An 18,687-nucleotide genomic window follows, 5' to 3' on the forward strand; every position below is an offset into this window, starting at 1 on the left:
GAAGTAAAACAGTAGGTCCATGCCCCCCGCCTCACCAGCTGTCTCTCCACACATGGGCGTCTGTCAACTGTGAAATGACATTTGAGCGAACAGGCCACTGGATGGAAGGGGACCGTTAGAGAGATGGTGACGAGAAAACACCAGACAGACCAAACACACTTGACCTTTCCCACCCGTGTGTATGAGCGGCAGACATTGGGCGCTGGCACGGGGACACCCATCTCACCCCCATAGAGAGAAGCACTTTCAGTCTAAACACCTCAATTAACCTTCATCTCTCGTCGTAATGACGGTGTCTCAGGGTCACGCTTTCTACTGTACGCTAAATTGGATCCACGGGAAGGACGGATTGAAGGATATCACTGTAAATGAGTGATGGACAGAATCTTCTTCATCACCTTTGTGTCATACATTCTGTTTAAGACATAGATCGATGGGCATGCATTTGTTTGATTTTCGTATTTATGGTGGAAAAGTCCTTGTGAACCGGTTGTTACGATTTTCCGTATCTTTTGACGCATTTCCGAGTGAAATGGAATTTCGAATGACAAAAATCGTCTTTCTCTGCGATTTGATTGGATGTATAAAAAAAACAGCCGTTGCATTTTAAATTGGAACTGGCAGCAGACTGACAGTTAAAGGGCAGGAGTTAACGCTTGCTCCGTCCAAGCCGTCTGACCCACATTGATAAACTATTTACAATAAACGCTGCAATATTTCATGAAAAAATAGGCATTGACATTTTTAATTCCACTGGAACTTTAAAGTCTGTTTTAAATTCGTCCATAATCCTTAATAATCAGGAATAGGGGTGTACAGCAGAGCCAGTATTTGTATCTGTATCTATATCTGTATTCGTAACAATCTCAAAATTCCATTTACATTTAGTCATTTAGCAGACGCTTTTATCCAAAATGACTTACATAGAGTTCATGGACCAATAAGCAAATGTCACACAGGAGCAATAGTACGATAGGTGCTAATACAAAGTTATTAGTTTTAACAAAAGATAGACCACTACCTGTTGAGAGAAAGAGAGAGGGTTAGTGACTTTTTTTCATTATCTGTCAAGTATTCACAGAAGAGATGGATTTTAAGTACTTAGAAACAAATGTATAGGATAATGCAATGTAAGCGTCTGCCAAATGCTAAAATGTAAATAATTCTAACTTTACTTTACTAAGCCAGGCCCAGTTTCTTATCATCTCACAAAAAGCCCCCAACCAAAGCCTATTTCATTTGACAAGTTATTACAAGCACAGGACCAGCTGCTGGTTTTATAAGTGATTAGAAAAAGAAGTTTGATAGTCATCCACCCCTGGCGGAAACTGACCTTCCCTGTGGCGTCTTAATTGCTGATTTCTTGTAGATTGTAATACACATCATGCTGGCTGATCATAGTGTGTCTCATTGGAACTTGCAAATCTTTATCAATGTCTAATTAGTCTTAATTAGGCTTTAATCTCACTTAAGTAACCGCAAATCCTGTAAAGTGATAATAGATAACAGGGAGAAAAGATGGGGGCTTTGTGTGTGTTAGTGAACAGTGTATTGCTAAAAAACAACTACTGTTTTTACATTCCTTCTTAAAAGTCAAGTAAGGGATTTTGCTTCATATTTAAGTTATTTTAATAGTGTTACATATTATGCACCTGCATGACATACTTTCACCCATTTTTCATGAATAAACATGGAATTTTAAATATTATATTTGGAGTTGTGATTAAATTAGTTAGAAATGTGAAATGATAATGAATGTAGTAGAGATAAGTTTGTTTGGAAATTCATTTGGAAATTGTCATTTTCACAGCTTGTTACAGGTAACGCTTAATGTAATTTTTTATTTCAATTTGCATTTTTTAAATGCGGTAAAATCTAATTTTTAAACTGCAAATTTACAAGTATGGTGTCATATAACATGAAAATGAGCCCCAGCCACCAGAATATTACATTTTCTTAACAGATAGTATTTGCAGTGTGTAAACAACTTTAATATATTTGACACACAAAACCAAGTTGCACGGGTATGTTTGTAGCAATAAACAACAATACATTGTATGGGTCAAAACAATACATTGTATGGGTTTTGTTGAAACTAAAAACAGACTGCAAATATGGTAGCTCATCCAATTCAGAGCTAATCGTGACTACTATATCTGATCTAGTTAAGCGACACGGTGAATTGACGGCTTGCTTGCTAGGAATTATTTATTTTTCTTTTATACCAAAAATTATTAGAATATAAGTAAAAATAATGTTCCATGAAGATATTTTGTACATTTCCTATAACGTAAATATATAAAAACTTTATTTTTGTTTGTGAATGCTGCAAAATCGCCTACAACAGTGACTGGAAACACTCCTATAAACTTAACTCGCTGATGCCCACTCTTTGGGAATTAAGTCTGTATAAAACGTGGACGTATTGTTGGTGACGTCACCCGTAGGTTTCTGAGGAGCTGTTTTGAAGCTTAATGTGGGCGGAGCCGGTCGTCGCCCTTTTAGCAGGGACGTGTTCAAGCTCAAACCGGTGCGCAACGTTTTGATCTGGAACGATGTGCAACAGGGTTTGAGATATGTTTTCTCTTGTTTGATGGGTGTGTCAAAAATGTCAGCCCAATCAGCAGCAACATGTTTATAACTCACGCAGTATTAAAGAGATAGCTCGCACAATGGGTCCAAATAAAGTTGTTTAAAGTTGTCCGCTGCAGTTCGGTATACGCAACAATTGCGCAGTATTCAACACGTATTTATACCGATATCATCAGGCTCCATAAATTCTTCAAAAACAACACAAAGAATGGCCTTCTCAGCTGCCATAGTTCAACTCTTGCGTCATCACAACATGGTGATGTACCGTTTCTGTATAAAAAAGGTTGTGCCACATTTTGTCAGGGCTGAATACCAAAAAAATGTAACAGGCTGTAAACATTTTTATTCTGCTGTGAAGTTGCCCATTTTAACATTAGGCACATTGAAATTCTGCTCTGTTTTGGAGCCAGTCTCTAGTGGCCAGTCAATTAATTGCAGTTTAAGTCAATTCCGTGTTGGCTTTTCGAGAGAGATTGCCGCCTGGGAATTACTCAATTTGGAAACACTCAATTTGGTATCTATAGTATGTAAAACTTAGAATTTCAGCTTTCCGGATCATCTACTCTCCACGTCATTACAGCATGGTGGACAACTTTAAAGTCGATTTTCTCAATACTTCAATTTTTTTGCACCCTCAGATTCCAGATATTCAATTAAGCTAGTTATATCCCAGGAAAATGTTGTCTTATCCTGACAAACCATAACATCAACGAAAAGCTTATTTATTGTGATGTATAAATCTTAATAAAACAACGACCCTTTGACTGTTTCTATGTTCAAGGGTCACACCTAGTTATATAAATTGAAAATTGAAATGGTCATTTTGAAGTTACCTGAAAGAAAAAGTTTGTTTTAGACTTTATAGAATTGAGGAAAGTTTGAGCACAAAATAAGAAAGAAAGAGCCTCTGGGAGATTGTGCGGCTTGAAACATGACAAATGTCATACGTGGTGCAAGGTCTGTGTGGTCCAACATTTGGAAATACACCAACAAAAGGTGTGATCGGATTATTATGTTTAACTTCAATGAAGCCCATATGAGCGCACGTTGCCCTCGGCTTTGTAAAGTCTCAAAACTCTGTGCAATAACCCTGCCGAGCCTGAAGACATAAACGATCCTTCAGTGATGGATTGAAAAAAAACTAATGAAAATAAGTGAAATATTTTCTCCTGAGCTAACAGAGCGAAAGGCAATGGTATACGCTGAAAAATGACAGGTAAACCCAATACCAGAATACAAAACTTACATTTGCTGTTATGTGAAAGGACAAATGGGCCAAACACCAGGTCTCACCATGAGGTGCTTTTAAAACAGCATTGAAGGAGTGCTGGGATTGTACAGCTTTTTCTTTATTATTTATAATTTAAATTAAATTGTTTTCAAATACAATTTACTTTTCCATTTTTTCCAAATTTGGTAAATAAACCTTCTCGTTTTTTTACAAATTTGACTCTTGCATGGATTGAATCAGGCGTGTTTTATGTGGAATTTAAGTGGGAAAAGTTGGACTGTTTGTATGGTTTTTTTTCTTCTTCTTCTGTCAGTCTTGTGCTGTCATTTTCTCCATTCATGTGTTTTTAGATGATGCAACTTCACGTAAATGTTTGTCATAAACTGTCACAATAGAACTGCATTGTAAAGGCAAAAATAGCATAAATAGGTATTTACTGTTGTAACTGAAGTTAATAAGTGTGCCAATCTAAAACCCTTTGAAGAGAAGCTGAAATAAGCCTTATCCACCACTAGATGAAGCAATTTCATTGCAATACATTAAAGGGTTTGCCAGTCTCGCGCTCTTTCTGATCGCCTGATGGAAGTTCTGTGTTGCCTGTTTCAGTTTTTATCGTATGTGGTTGTTTAAATAAACTGCTTACCTTTTCTGTTAGCTATAGGCTTAGGTTATTCCTGATGCCTTATTATTTTATATAAAAAATGAATGCTCCGGAGACTTTGTTTTTTTTCATTTCATGTTGTACAGAATTGCTACAGCCTAAAACATGTGATAATTTGCTTTATATTGGTATAGTTTATGTTTATAAAAAAATCATGCCAGCTAACCATGACACTGCATATTCACCACATCCCTTTGGCAGGAGAGAGAGAGAGAGAGAGAGAGAGAGAGAGAGAGAGAGAGAGAGAGAGAGAGAGCTTTTTTGGATGACAGATTATTTGATTAATGTTCTTTTCAATTCATGTTACAACACACAAATTGCTGAACACAATAAGAAACAAAAAGCCTTTTTTATTAGGGATTTTTCTACTTCTTATTTTTCTATATTTTATGTTTTAAATTGTCTGTGTACAAATAAAAGTTATAATCCTGAAAAAAGTTTAAATTGGGGTAAATTGTCACACCAGAACCTGCTATTAGTCAGCAGTGAGCACTGGGTTTAGTTCACTACTACAAATCCTAAAATTATGTTTATTCTAGGCTACTAACGTAAACATCTGAGATATAATACAATATATATCATTGAATCTTATATTTACAAAGCCCTTGTGAGAATGAAAACCAGCCTCTAACACTATTTGCAATTAGGCCTACGTTATATTGTTTTCATTATGAATCTTTTTTATGCAGATTTTACATGTTGAAACCTTGTCACGTGCTGTACATCCGCTTTTCTGTGACGTTGCCCAGTAAGGACGTGACTTCCTACACGGGCGCCGAAGCCACGCCCACTGATTCATATGCAAATCAAGGCTATTGCGTAAGCGCTTTAAAAGCCGCCAAGCCCCTTCCTCCCGACACTGCTGCGGTGCGACGTCAAAGCGGATACATTCCTCAATTCCCCTTGTATTATACAATCTACAGGTGAGAGAAAATCTTACGATTTTAAATGATCTATGCAAGAATATAAGCGATAGTGAAAGAAGGTGTGTTAAAGTTTTTGTGATCAAACTGTAATGGACGTTTAAGAACGTCCATAGACTCATTTGCATATTAGACGATGCTCGTGACAGCGGACCTGACGCACTTATGAAGACGGGCATTTGCCATTAAAGTCTATATCTGCTGTGTAATCTATAATGCTATTGAACAAATAAACAAGCATTTCCCAGATCGTGTCCTCGAATATGACTGTTGCTGCCTGCGTCATAATACAATTGATGATCAAGTGTCGATGATAAAGCAAGCGCTGGCCCTTTAAAAACGGTGCGCGTGTTTTGTAATAGTTAAACGGGTTATAAAAGCAAATGAATCAAGAGTGTGCTGATGATCTGTAGTCCTGTGGTGGTCTACGTGCTTTGAGGAATGTATGTTATGGGATGCTGTTGCGTTCTTCGTGCGCGTCTTGCTTCCTTAAATGCAAAGGATTCTGGTACTTGGGGTTTGGATGCTTCTATTTGGAGGATTGCATACAGTAAAAGCTCCATGAGTCGGTGTTTCATTCAACGGTGTTATACACTCGTTACGTTGACTTGACGCATTGAGTATGAAGACTTAAGGGATGTTCTTCAAAGTGCGTGTGTTTTTCTCGCGCGTCATAACCGTGAGACGCAAAATAACGCGTTGGGGCTCTTAAGGTGGTTCGCTTGTTCACGTGGGGAATTTCCCTGCATTGGTTCGCCAGATACCTTAAATATGTACGTGCCTCTGTGCACACAACATTGAAGAGGCTGAGGATGGATGATGTAAACAGCAGCATCTTTAACCTTTCCAATGACTGCACTTGACAAGAAGATAAAATAACTGGAATGCGTCAGAAGACCCAACAGCATTTCATTCCCTTGTCAATGTCAATGTGACCTTTGTCACAAATGTATTATTTAAAACGTGTATTATAACATCATATTACCCATAATGCATTGCTTGGTGCAAAAGTAATGTTGTGGTGTGAATGGCTCGTAAAAGCTAGCATGTGGTTTGTATTTTAGCAGAAGATGGCCTCTACTAAGGAGAAACTGATCGTTCATGTGAGTAAGGAGCAGCCTGCTGGCCCCACCAATAAGGTGACAGTGGTGGGGGTGGGAATGGTTGGAATGGCCGCCGCCATCAGCATCCTACTCAAGGTTAGTGATCACATGATTGAAGACAACTGTTGTTTTGTTTGTTTTTAAATGACAAAGCTTATGCATTGCATTTGTTGAAATGAAAATATAAAAAAAAAATTGCAAACCAAAACATTTTGGTTGGAAATGAACAAAAATCTGTTTTTGATCAAGTACATAAAAAGACGTCCGCTTCCCACATTTTCGTAAAAGTCCGCTTAATATAATGATTTCTGATTTGATTTATAATCTGAGATGATTGGTTGGAAAATGTCAGTTTGACCTCATTTGACTTCAGCCCCCATGTTTATAGTAACCTGCAATTTTATGTTTCAAACAGAGATGGCGACACATTTGGTACATTGTGACATTTTCTTTCTCACGTTTACAGTCATCCCCACACTATGCTTCTAACAAAACGAGCACAATTAAGAACAATTTCACTTATATTATCGCTTAAATTATGAAAACATAATGCTTCATAAGTTAAACGAAGTTTGACAAGCATTTTCAAAGCAAACTATTTAAATGACACACTTTTTACCAATTACTATTTATTATATTTGTTACATTTTTAGGAAAAATGTTTATATCGATCACCATTCAGAGCATTTTAAACCAATTTACTTATTTACTCAAAACAAGCTAAAACAAGAACATAATTACACCAAAGTCTAATGCTGGTAAAATAATCTAATACTTAAAAGGTCATATATCACAGACATGAATGGCCAAACATGAAGAATGCAATTTCATTTTTTCATGACCCATTTAGCGATATAACATTATATCAAGAGGTCCATGTCAGAGGTGCAAAGAGTTCTATCAGAAAATCACACACAATGTTAAGTAAACTCATACTATATAATCCGAGAACCATCAAAAACGTGCTAGTTTGTTTCTCCGGAGTTATCAATTGGCGTTGAACTTTTGTGACTTGAACTAGATAACTTGAAATGGTTTCTTGACCTTTGAACGAAGAGCGATTTCTGAACGAGACCGTAGCCATTGAACCTCTGCCAACATTGAACACGATCCACAGACTATGCAAACTCAAGGGTTCAGCTTCGTGCTTCAGCTCTCAAAACATGACAAATAGTTTCTAAAAAAAAGTCTTTATGTAACTACAATGTGATATCCTTATTACCTAATCCCAGAGGAACCTGTTTGAGTTTAATAGAAATTAATATCAAGTTATATTTACTATGAAATTTTGCCATTAGGATTAATATTTTTTGGTCATTAGAAGTTGATGTGTTATCAGAGAGAGGCGTGTTGATCATGTTTGATGCATGTGTTTGTGCAGGATCTGACGGATGAACTGGCGCTGGTGGACGTGATGGAAGATAAGCTTAAAGGCGAGGTTATGGACCTGCAGCATGGAAGTCTCTTTCTCAAGACTCACAAGATAGTGGCTGATAAAGGTGAGATTATGAGGCCATAAATGATGATCGAAACAGGAGACCGAATTTATGGTGGTTGTTAACAGAACTTCACAGAAGATCACATACTGGCGGTGTGACCTTGATTCATATTATAACATTGTATTTTGTGTTAAAAGAAGAAACATTCCGTAATTTCATTTTGGTATTTAGAAAGATCAAACCCATGACCTTGACACTCCTTGTGCAACGCTTCAAATGGTGACATTGAGGCAAATGAACAGTTGATAAATGTTAGTTTTGGCCCCCTGTACCTTCCCAGACTACAGCGTGACCGCAAACTCCAAAGTTGTGGTGGTGACCGCTGGAGCTCGCCAGCAGGAGGGCGAGAGCCGTCTGAACCTCGTCCAGAGGAACGTCAACATCTTCAAGTTCATCATTCCCAACATCATCAAGTACAGCCCCAACTGCATCCTTCTGGTAGTCTCAAACCCCGGTAAGCTGAACTGCCGCGTGCCAAAGCTTTTGTTTGACATCAAGAGATGCTCAACCAATTCTGTGTTACTTTAGTTGATATCTTGACCTACGTGGCCTGGAAGCTGAGCGGTTTGCCCAGGAACCGCGTCATCGGCAGCGGCACAAACTTGGACTCGGCCAGGTTCCGTTACCTGATGGGGGAGAAGCTGGGAATTCATCCATCCAGCTGCCATGGCTGGGTGATCGGAGAGCATGGAGACTCCAGCGGTAAGGCCTAAATTCTGAACTTGCTTTGTTTTCTATTTTATGTAGTTAGTTTTAGATGCCTTTGGGCATCAAGTTAGACATTAACCAAATGTTTTGTTCGCTCTTCCTCATGTAGTTCCTGTATGGAGCGGCGTAAACGTGGCTGGCGTATCTCTCCAGGGTCTAAACCCTGACATCGGAACAGAGAAAGACCACGAGGACTGGAAGGATGTCCACAAGCAGGTGGTTGACAGGTGAATAATCCATAACCAATACAACATCCATTGGATTTATGCTGGGACCATTTTAAATCCGTTTACTTTATAGTCAGCCATCTTATTAATGAGACCATAAAGTCAAATAGTAAAAGGTTTTACTAAAGAAACCCTTCAGTACTCTTCACTTGTATGTGATTTGTGATACACAACTAGTCCTTGCGTGTGTTTAGACTGAGCTTGAGATTGATTATACGTGTTTAACATTACTCTGGTTTGTGTGGCAGTGCTTACGAGGTTATTAAACTGAAGGGATACACATCCTGGGCTATTGGTATGTCTGTAGCGGACCTGTGTGAAAGCATGTTGAAGAACTTAAAGAAGTGTCATCCAGTTTCTACGCTGGTCAAGGTGAGACGTTTACATTTGGTTGATGTCCTTAGTAAATGAAATCCAGCGACTTATACGTTTTGTAATATGGAGAACGTATAGGAGTCGCTTATTATTATGAGTACACTTGGCATATGAAAAAATATCACGATGTGTACGTTTTTCTTAAACGCAAGCTTGACTTGTAACCGTGTGTCATTTTTGGGATGATCTATTGATAGAAATGCAATAGAATATACATAGCTATGTCTTCAGGGGTGTATAATGAGTTTACACAATGAAGCGTTATGTTTTTATTACCTTAGACTGAGCTTTTTCTATCTACATACACCGTGGGTCCCCTTGCATGTCATTTGCCATGTTCTGCCATCCGTCGACGTGTTTTGAAAGGGAGAGGGGGGTGGAGTGAGCAGTTGGTTGCAATAGGCAACCTTGCTGCTATTACTCCCTGGACCTTTAAGTTCTCACCAGGGTTACCAAAACATTCAAAATTACCATTTATCGGCTAATGCCAATATGGCCGATAATTTGTTGTGCATCCCTAAAAATACCTAAGGTGACAAATGTTGCTTAGATATGTCATATAAAAAAAGTTTACTGGGTACCTTTTTCGACTCTTGTCCATGTTTAACAGGGAATGCACGGTGTAAATGATGAGGTCTTCCTCAGCGTGCCTTGCGTCCTGGGTAACAGCGGCCTGACAGATGTCGTCCACATGACCCTGAAGCCAGATGAGGAGAAACAGCTGGTGAAGAGCGCCGAGACTCTGTGGGGCGTTCAGAAGGAGCTGACCCTGTGAACCGCAGTCTCTTCCAAAATGTAGCCAGTGTTGATTTCCTGACCTAAGAAAACCGACTGCGTGCAACTTCCACCACAAATCTCCAAACCACGTTCAGAACTTTAGATTGTAACATTTTGCAATGGTATAGAAGTAATTTACTCTTGTTGTGAATATAAAGATTATATAAGAGCTTTATAAGAGTCTGTGTGCATACTGTTGTATATTCTCAGAAAAAGCACTTGAGCAAAATGATGTGCAATTTCAGTCTCTTATGTATTTGATTTGCTTTTCTGAGCTCGACTAGCATTCCGCACTACTTGCGTCCCGCATCAGTTTGTTCTCCAAGACCAAGTAAAACCAAAGCCTTGATCAAAAATATCGGTTTCATTGAGAGTTTACATGTACTGCAAAACGCAGAGAACCATGAAAAACAGCTTATTTTAAAGTCGGTCTACGTGCGAAATACGTTTATGTACGTTCCTTTCAATGTAAAGAGACAAGAACATTTAGGTTTGAAACATGAGCAGAATAATCTCTGTGTGTAAATAATTTTGAACGTAAATGCAAATGTGACAACGTATGCAAAAACGATTTTGAATTATTGCATTAACAAATGATTTTATACAAACATTCACAAATTCATTCTACTAGTGTTTTACGGATGACATTTACCAAATTATGTTCCATAAACATATTGGCATGCAAATTGAAATTCTGGCTAATAAAACTACATAAGGATAAACGTAATTTGTGTTTGTGCATGTAAGCACTCAAAGTACGAAAGTGGAGAAGCGTATTTACATATATCGGCAAGTAAAACTAAGCAGACTTGTGGACAATAATCAACGAAAACTAAGTAAAACTCACAGTAAACTTTGACATAGCATACATTTCTTGGTTTAAATGGTGTGACAATCCCAACTACTTGTAATTTATGTGTAGACTTTTATGTATCCGCTGGAAATAATTTACTGTTGTCAGTGTTGTATTTTGATTTCTGCCGAGAAAAATCTCTTCAGCTAATATACAGCAACAGTTATAGCTGTTACTTACTGTAGAATTGAGACGCAGCCCATAACTGAATAAACGACAAACTTCAAAACCAGCGTTGCGTTTTATTTTACAATCAATAGAAATAACATCTGATGGCAATGAAACTAGGTTAGTGGACTGTGTGGAGTGAAACAGACCAAAGGTTGTTATTTGTTATTTAAGTTGTTATTGAGATTAGGTTGGTAAATAACATCTAAAACAGGTCAGTGAAAGGTGAGATCTCTCAGTGCTGTTTACATATTAACAATCATTTTATTAAAGATCTTTTTTTATTGAACAGCTTGACATATAACCTAGACTGAAACAAATATTAGCAGATAACATTGCGATGTCTTTTTACTCCAGTCTAAAAAAATCGAACATCCAAAAAGTGCACTAAAATGTTAAACTGAAATGCAACAAACAAGACCGTTTCAGGGACTTCTATAATTTTTTTGCAACACTTTGTAGAGAATAAAATGTATAATCTAAGGTGAAGCGTGTAGTCAATAGTTTGTAGTGAACAGTCACAGACAATTTTTTTAATACAGCTTAAGGATTTATCGTTCAAATATCATAATGAATTTGGAGCAGAAAATAGTTCCCTGATGGGAAAACATAAATAATCTTTATCAACTGAAATGCAGAATCACATGGAGCAGTTCTTGTCAGATATGAAAGCCTCGATAAGAAGTGTGATGACACTTTGTGACAGTGACTGAAAAATCGGATCCACGAGAAGGGATGTTTTCTTATATTCTGTGATTCTTTCACATTTTGAAATGTTCATTTGATTACATAATTTTTGTTACGCTGGACTGTAAATAACAGTAGTATCTAAAGCCAAAGACTCACAAATCTGCCATGAATCTCAGATAATAAAAACATGATGTCTATAGTGAAATATTAAGAGAAATCGTTCTAGCTCTATCGTTCCTCAATTAAATTTGCCCAAATGCTGATTTTCCAATCCAGAAAATAAAACCAGGCATATCACAGCAGTAAAAACAACATGAATTTGTGAGCGTGGCTCGTGTGATGGGAGCTGGAGAGTTGGTGTATCGGTGGCAGCAGGGTCAGTAAAGGTCACTGAGTCCGGCGGTCTTGCGTGCTTTCTGCATGAGCGCTCGCAGCTGGAACTGTTTTCGTGACAGCAGTCGCACATGCTGAGGATGAACGAGAGGATAAGCGACATCGAACATAACATTAGAAGGAAAAGCAACAAATCAAAATCAAATGAATGGCTCAAAGTTGAGATTTTTTCATGTTGGTTTTAAAAAGTGAGTAAAATATTAAGCTTAAAGATGAAGTGTGAGAGTTATCGATGTGTGTAGGATGAACAAACCTTGAGAAAGACCTCCAGGTCGATGACTCCTCTCCGCAGGGCTTCTCCCAAATAAAAGATGGTGTCTTCAATGGCGTTCTCCTCGGCATACAGGTTTAGAATCTGTTTGTACAGTGGAGCCGTCGGTATGATGACGTCATCAATGTCGTTGTTCTCTGATTGGTTCTCCATTTTTTCCAGAGCTTCACTGAGTTCCTCGTCCTTCTTCTTGAGGAGCTCGATGTTTCGGTCCACCTCAGCCTGAGGGTGCACATACCCAAAAAAAGATTTTTTCACAGCAAAATGATTGGTTATTTGTGTCAACATTACATTTGTTCAGGGCAAAAACTTTCCAAAAATGACAGGATGAAATTTTTTATGTTTGTGGACATTGTTAGTGGACAAATCACCCATTGTTGTTCTTACCACTTCCTGGTCCAGACGGGACACCATGTCCTCCAGCTTCTGGTGTCCTTTCTTTAGGTCTTCCTCTGTTCTCTTCAGAGCGTCCAGTTCGGCCTGTGCTCTGTCCATTTCTTCCTTCATTCTCCAGCGCAGTTTATCGCTCACGGCTGAGATGAGTGAAGCTCTGATGGTGTCCTCACCGATGGTACCATCACGATTTTGGCCTGGAGAAAGACGACAGATACACTGCTACTACATGCTGCTTTCGTAAATGTAAAAGACATTTTTGTATTAAATATACTGTATAGTAATTAGAGATGCACTAAATTTCACCACCGATAGCAGATTATTCAGAGTGATATCTGCTGATGTTGTTCCTGGGGATTCAATTAATATTTCTTAACTTTCTGAACGTTATTAATTCACCTAATGACTATTAATTTGATTCAACATTAAACTAGGGATTTTTTTCATTTTCTATATACAGAGCACAAATTCATTGCATTTACCGGTCCTCTTTTGATTAACAGGATATATCGGCCCGATCGTCGGCTGTTTTAACTAAAAAACGTAAAAAAATGCTTTTATCGACCGATATATCGGTGCATCTCTACTAGTAATGTTAAATCTGTTCAATTTAATTATTCTATGATGTTTTAAGAAAATGATCATGGAGTTAGGGTTGCACTGATCATCAACATTTTGTCATTTTTTTGGCTGATACAATACCAATTTCACCAAACAATTATTGGCTGATTTTAATACCGATATTTTTCTCAGACAGAAGACATTTTTCACAATACTTTTATTTAGGGTGCGTGGCTCACTTGTGTGTTGATTTATCACTGACATTTACAATGCTTATCTTGCAACGCACCTTTGACAAATTATATTTTGCACAGATTCATTTAATTTCATGTGTTCAAGCATTTTATGCAGAGAAAATGGTTGGATTGTGCGAATGACAACATAAAACGCAGTGCCTTAATTTAGTTACTTTATAAATTACTGTTTGTTACATCTGCCTTTTTCATGCGTTAACCGAAATGTGGTGGATTAAATGTATCAATATTGGCAACCGATACATCGGTAGATCTCCACTTGGAACGACTCCAAAACACTTCCCCAGTCTTGATTATATTTTCCCTTAAAAAGTCAAAAGAATCACATATTTAAACATACTTCATAATAAGAAATCTGATCATTTCTCTATGGCTTAAAACAGTATATTACTTTACACCATTTTATAGCTTTCCAGTAGCTCTGTGGTTCAAGCATGGCGCTAGCAACGCCAAGGACATGGGTCCAATCCCTGCACATACTCAGATATAAATGTATCGTATGATGCAATGCAAGTCCCTTTGGATAAAAGCTTCTGCCAAAAGCGTAAATGTAAATGAAAATGCATTTATTTATTTAGTATATGTAGATACATGAATAAGCAAATAATAAAGTTTTACAAGTTCGACCGTATGTCCCTGTAACTTCATGCAAACAGTTGATTTTTCATCTGAAGCATGATTTGACATGAAGCTAGTCACGAGAAGGTCTGCGAGTTGACAGTACGTGTTCGTATCATTCAGCCATGCAGAGAGACTGTGATTATATGCTCAACACTCTAAACTGAATGTCATGGTTCAAAGCAGCCTGAAACTGAAAGCCTCCGGTGGACTGATATCCTCTCACTCCTGTACATCTAAATATAAGTGGATCAAGCAGGTCCATTGACCTTTAGAGACACAGAGTCCAGTTACGGGTCCAACCTTTCACAGCGCTCCAGAGAGGTCACTGTACACCAGAGGTCAGGGTCAAAACTGAGCTCCAGACACATGTGATAACTCACCCACAGTAGTAACAGGAGTCTGGGATGTGTAGTGTGCTGGACCTCCTGCGGCAGGATAAGCGTTCCCTCCTGGAAAACCCGGGTAACCCGTATAACCACTGGAGCAGAAATCATCACAAAAACAATAAATCAGCCTTTCTTGCCACAACACCACCGTTTCATACAGTTTGAGTGTTATCAAGTCTGTAAAAGTTCAGTAGCTTTTGCATTTTTGTTGTGTTTTGTTTAGAGTGTGTTATTTTATTGGATATGTTTTTACCATGGGTTTGGATTGGGCCCGTAGGCAGACACTGCTGGCATTCCTGGCATATATGACTCTGAGAAAAAGAACACAAACACTTAGACATGCCCCGCTGCTCCTGGGTGACATCTGCTGTTTGATACAGGTACTGACTGTACTTCACTTTCAAATCATGAAAAGTTGATTGTAGGGCTGGGCTGTACTTTCTACATCAACCTACAACTTATAGACTATAGACCACTTTACAAGATGTAAACACTGGTCCTGAAGCAGTTCCGGGTTTCAGTTTTATTTTTTTAAATCTCACATACGTATATAATTGAAACTTTAAGAGATCTGTTTAACATTTTGATTCGGTAAAAATAGTTCTGTTAGTTGCATTGCGTTCATCCATTGCGTAGTGTTCTTTTGGACCAGCTTTGGATCAGCATTATTTACGTCATCCAAAGTGGTCTATATGTAACTTTTGGATTTTTTTTTAATAATATGCACACTTGCGATATTCCGATAATCGCGCAGCCCTGGTTTATTTCATATCTTAACAATCAGAGCTAAATTAAGCTTAATAAATGTAAACATTTTCATTTTCCCATAGGGCTGTCACACTATCAACTTTCAGTGGTCAAGATTAGCGAGAATTTGTGACTGTCAAAATTAATTCCAATACTTTGGTCATGCCAACGTGGTATTGAACATGATGACTGATACATTTAAGAATATATCGTCACTGTCCTTCCTAAATCTCGGATGCCCAAATTTACTGTTTCTGGAAATGGAAAAAAACACTGTATTTGTCAAAACTGACAAGCACTATGGCGTGTGGACCAGAGGCTTGGCCTTCCTGCAAAAGACGGTGACGAAATCTCCCGCCAGAGTAGTAGACGCTATCCTATTAGCTGAAAATGAAAAATGCAGCATTCGTCACCGGAACTTACAACACGACTGCGTCATCTGCCAGAAAACAAGTCTCTGGTTCACACGCATTCGAGAGAAGACGGAAGCTAGACATCAACATTAACAGTGCTGTCGATATGGATATTTCTCTTAAACAAACGCATCGATTCGCTTCAGAAGACCTTTGTCAGCACCACGGAGCCGTGTCGAGCAGTTCTTTGATCGATGGATACACTTTTGGGAGGTTAAAAAAAGAACACCCTTTCACTCCCATTCTACAGCATGGAAGCCAAATGACACGTGGTATTATAACTACAACTGCATTATTCTTCAAGAAGAAAACCATATTCAGTTAGGTAAAATGTGGGGAAATTCTGATTTGGTAGTGGAATATCCCTTTAATGACAAATAACACGAATATAAATAAATGTAAAAAAATATATAATTTGTGACAAACACAAAGCTGAAGGAGACTGAGATCTGTGCTTACGGTTAGGAGGTCCAGTTGCCTGGAAGGCTTGATACGGAGGTTGTGTAGTAGGTCTGGAGAACACAGGTGGTTCCTCACTGAACACCACGATCATCACCTGGATGAGGCCGTACAGATCTGACTGAGGCTGAGAAGTTTTGAGGGACAACAAAAGATCAGTTTTATTTCTCAAACAATCAAATATTCAGAACTAAACTTTATTCATGTGTACGTAATGATGGTCTGGTATGTGCTTAGGCAGTGAGTTGTTGAGGTCGTACATGTTTCCATTCATGCAGGTAGGGCAGGTAGATCTTGCCATTGGCGTCAATGTGTTTGCCAGTCTTGATCATCATGGCGCTGGTGGGCTTCACAAAACAAATAGGGGGATTGTAGGGATACGTGTCAATCAGCCAGAGGCACACAGGAATATTGTACACATTGCCTGTTGAAAAAAACAAAAACGTCTGTTAAACTAGAAATAATATCGGCAAACATCCTGCTAGTTTGGAAATGTGTGACTCACCTCTATAACTAACTGGTACAGTCCCAGTCAGACTCATGAGGTCTCTGGAGGAGCCGTCGTTAAAAACTGAAAAAAGTATAAAAGTGTTTAAAAAGTATAAAAACACTTTATTTACAAAAATGAGAAATTGAAGCTCTTACCGTAAGCATCCATGACAGGTTTGAGGTCTTTGTACTGAGAGATGACACTCGTAATATCTCGGACTGTCAGATCTCTATATTTGTATTGCTGTAATAAATAAACGACATATAATCGATAAACACACTTTTATCCACTTTGCAAGATGTACACACTGGTCCAGAAGCACATCCGGTTTCAGTTTTTACGGATTTATATTAGTATTTTTTTACATCTTACGTGAATAGTAAAATCTGTAACATTTGATATCTATTAAAAATATCGTGTTTGTCGTATTTTGCTGAAACGTTTATGCGACTAAAACAGGAAGTTCTTCTGGATCAGTGTTTTTACGTCATACGAAGAGGTCTATAGATGATGTCCTTATGCTTTAACAAAAAATATCTGATACTAATAATGATGTTAATAGTAAAAATGATATATGTTTTGCAGTAGCACGACACCGTAAAACCGTAGAAGGTTGCTGTCCAAAAAAGATAAAACGGTTTCGGTGATGGTGACATTTCTTTATTTAATTCCAGACTACTTCAGTTCATAGTCTAGTTAAGAAGTTTTCTTTTCGTGATGTAATATTTCAGAACAGCATGTTACCATTTCAATGCTGTGTTTCTATGGAAATGTTGAGCTCTCTTGTTGCATGTATGGGTAAATGCATCCTGACTGACTTCTAACTACCACCAATGACTTCTCAGAACTGCCTGTTGTTCTCCATATGGGTTTTAAAGCCTTTATTGTTTTGCTTGTGTTTAGACAGAGATGTCCTGATCACTCAAAAATAAACATTCGGTCTTCATTTATTTACCCTTTATGTGGATCAAAACCTTTAGCTGTTGTTTATCGATAAACACAATCTAAGGAATAAAATATCAGCCAAAACGAATAAAAGAACCACTATAATAATGAAAGTGAAACAAACCAGATCACCAGTCCATGTATATTAATCTAAGTATATGAATCAACAAAATAACAATGTGAATGTATAAAATAATGATCTTGAAAGAATTGTATAATCAATCAATTACTTATAATGAATGTTAATATAATGTAAAGTACAGATGAAGACACAAACATGTTACAGACCTTCAACATCTTTTTAAGAGCCCCTTCGTTGACAACAGCCATGTTTCAGCGCAACAAATCAGACAATGAAATAAACACGAAACTCAAAAATATAAGAATGAATGTGTGATATATAATATGTGCGGATCTCAGCTCAGCTCAGGCCTGCTGCCCGGCCAAAACCGACACAACAATCCAATGAACGGCTGTTCGATAACAGAAACACACTGTAGAAACACGGATAACTCGATAATAATGAAGGTCGAGTTATAAACTGTATTTAATTTACTTAAATACGCTCAGCTTTCATTTCGAGGAAGATAAACACGACGAACAATATGAACGTCACTGCATTAGGAGAGTTTCGCTTCCGGTGGGAGTGTGTTGCGTTTTGTTCAAAATAAAAGTCTTTGACGCAATTCCGCGTAACAGAGTTATGATTCTAACAGTACATAATAGTAATAATAAAAACATTTTCGGTTCTTCTTGCACATAATTCATGTACATGCACGTTTATTAATAATACAATACAAATGATAAACCAATTTTTAGAACAATGGATTTAAATAAATCGATATAAATAAATCTTTGTGGTCGTTTCATCTGACCTGCGACCATACGTTTTGGACACTCGGGTTAAGAGAGGGGCGGAGCTGTCAACTGATCACCACCTGGTGGTG

At 37.9% G+C, this 18,687-nt stretch overlaps 2 protein-coding genes across 3 annotated transcripts; one reads left to right on the forward strand and one right to left on the reverse strand.

Annotated features, from left to right (window-relative positions):
• Positions 1-5,304: 5,304 nt before the first annotated feature.
• ldha (lactate dehydrogenase A4) lies at positions 5,305-11,185 on the forward strand. 2 transcript variants are annotated; one of them, XM_079450628.1, is made up of 8 exons: positions 5,305-5,407; positions 6,472-6,606; positions 7,892-8,009; positions 8,290-8,463; positions 8,538-8,711; positions 8,827-8,944; positions 9,193-9,316; positions 9,930-11,185. In XM_079450628.1, exons 2-8 carry the CDS (start codon positions 6,478-6,480, stop codon positions 10,092-10,094), a joined length of 1,002 nt encoding a protein of 333 aa, XP_079306754.1. In that variant the 5' UTR covers positions 5,305-5,407; positions 6,472-6,477; the 3' UTR covers positions 10,095-11,185. The 2 variants fall into 2 exon arrangements, with proteins under 2 accessions (XP_079306754.1, XP_079306755.1); XM_079450629.1 differs by having other exon boundaries at positions 5,333-5,407; positions 6,475-6,606.
• Positions 11,174-18,434, reverse strand: tsg101a (tumor susceptibility 101a). The gene is made up of 10 exons (XM_079450627.1): positions 18,029-18,434; positions 16,951-17,038; positions 16,811-16,876; positions 16,566-16,729; positions 16,306-16,432; positions 14,940-14,997; positions 14,681-14,778; positions 12,859-13,061; positions 12,454-12,693; positions 11,174-12,274 (listed from the first exon to the last, which is right to left on the reverse strand). The coding sequence occupies exons 1-10, from the start codon at positions 18,068-18,070 to the stop codon at positions 12,185-12,187; spliced, it is 1,176 nt and encodes a 391-aa protein (XP_079306753.1). The 5' UTR covers positions 18,071-18,434; the 3' UTR covers positions 11,174-12,184.
• Between the last annotated feature and the right edge of the window lie 253 nt (positions 18,435-18,687).

This window comes from Barbatula barbatula, assembly GCF_947034865.1.
Source record: "Barbatula barbatula genome assembly, chromosome: 25".
Taxonomy (NCBI): Eukaryota; Metazoa; Chordata; class Actinopteri; order Cypriniformes; family Nemacheilidae; genus Barbatula; species Barbatula barbatula.

Bases quoted from the DNA above. Each gene is read 5' to 3' on its own strand.
- ldha (XM_079450628.1), top strand. From the start codon at position 6,478: ATGGCCTCTACTAAGGAGAAACTGATCGTTCATGTGAGTAAGGAGCAG. The intron at 6,607-7,891 runs GTTAGTGATCAC...GTGTTTGTGCAG, and splicing joins CCATCAGCATCCTACTCAAG to GATCTGACGGATGAACTGGC. The intron at 8,945-9,192 runs GTGAATAATCCA...TTTGTGTGGCAG, and splicing joins CACAAGCAGGTGGTTGACAG to TGCTTACGAGGTTATTAAAC.
- tsg101a (XM_079450627.1), bottom strand. From the start codon at position 18,070: ATGGCTGTTGTCAACGAAGGGGCTCTTAAAAAGATGTTGAAG. The intron at 17,039-18,028 runs GTCTGTAACATG...TATTTATTACAG, and splicing joins CTCTTAAAAAGATGTTGAAG to CAATACAAATATAGAGATCT. The intron at 12,694-12,858 runs GTAAGAACAACA...GTGCACCCTCAG, and splicing joins CCCGTCTGGACCAGGAAGTG to GCTGAGGTGGACCGAAACAT.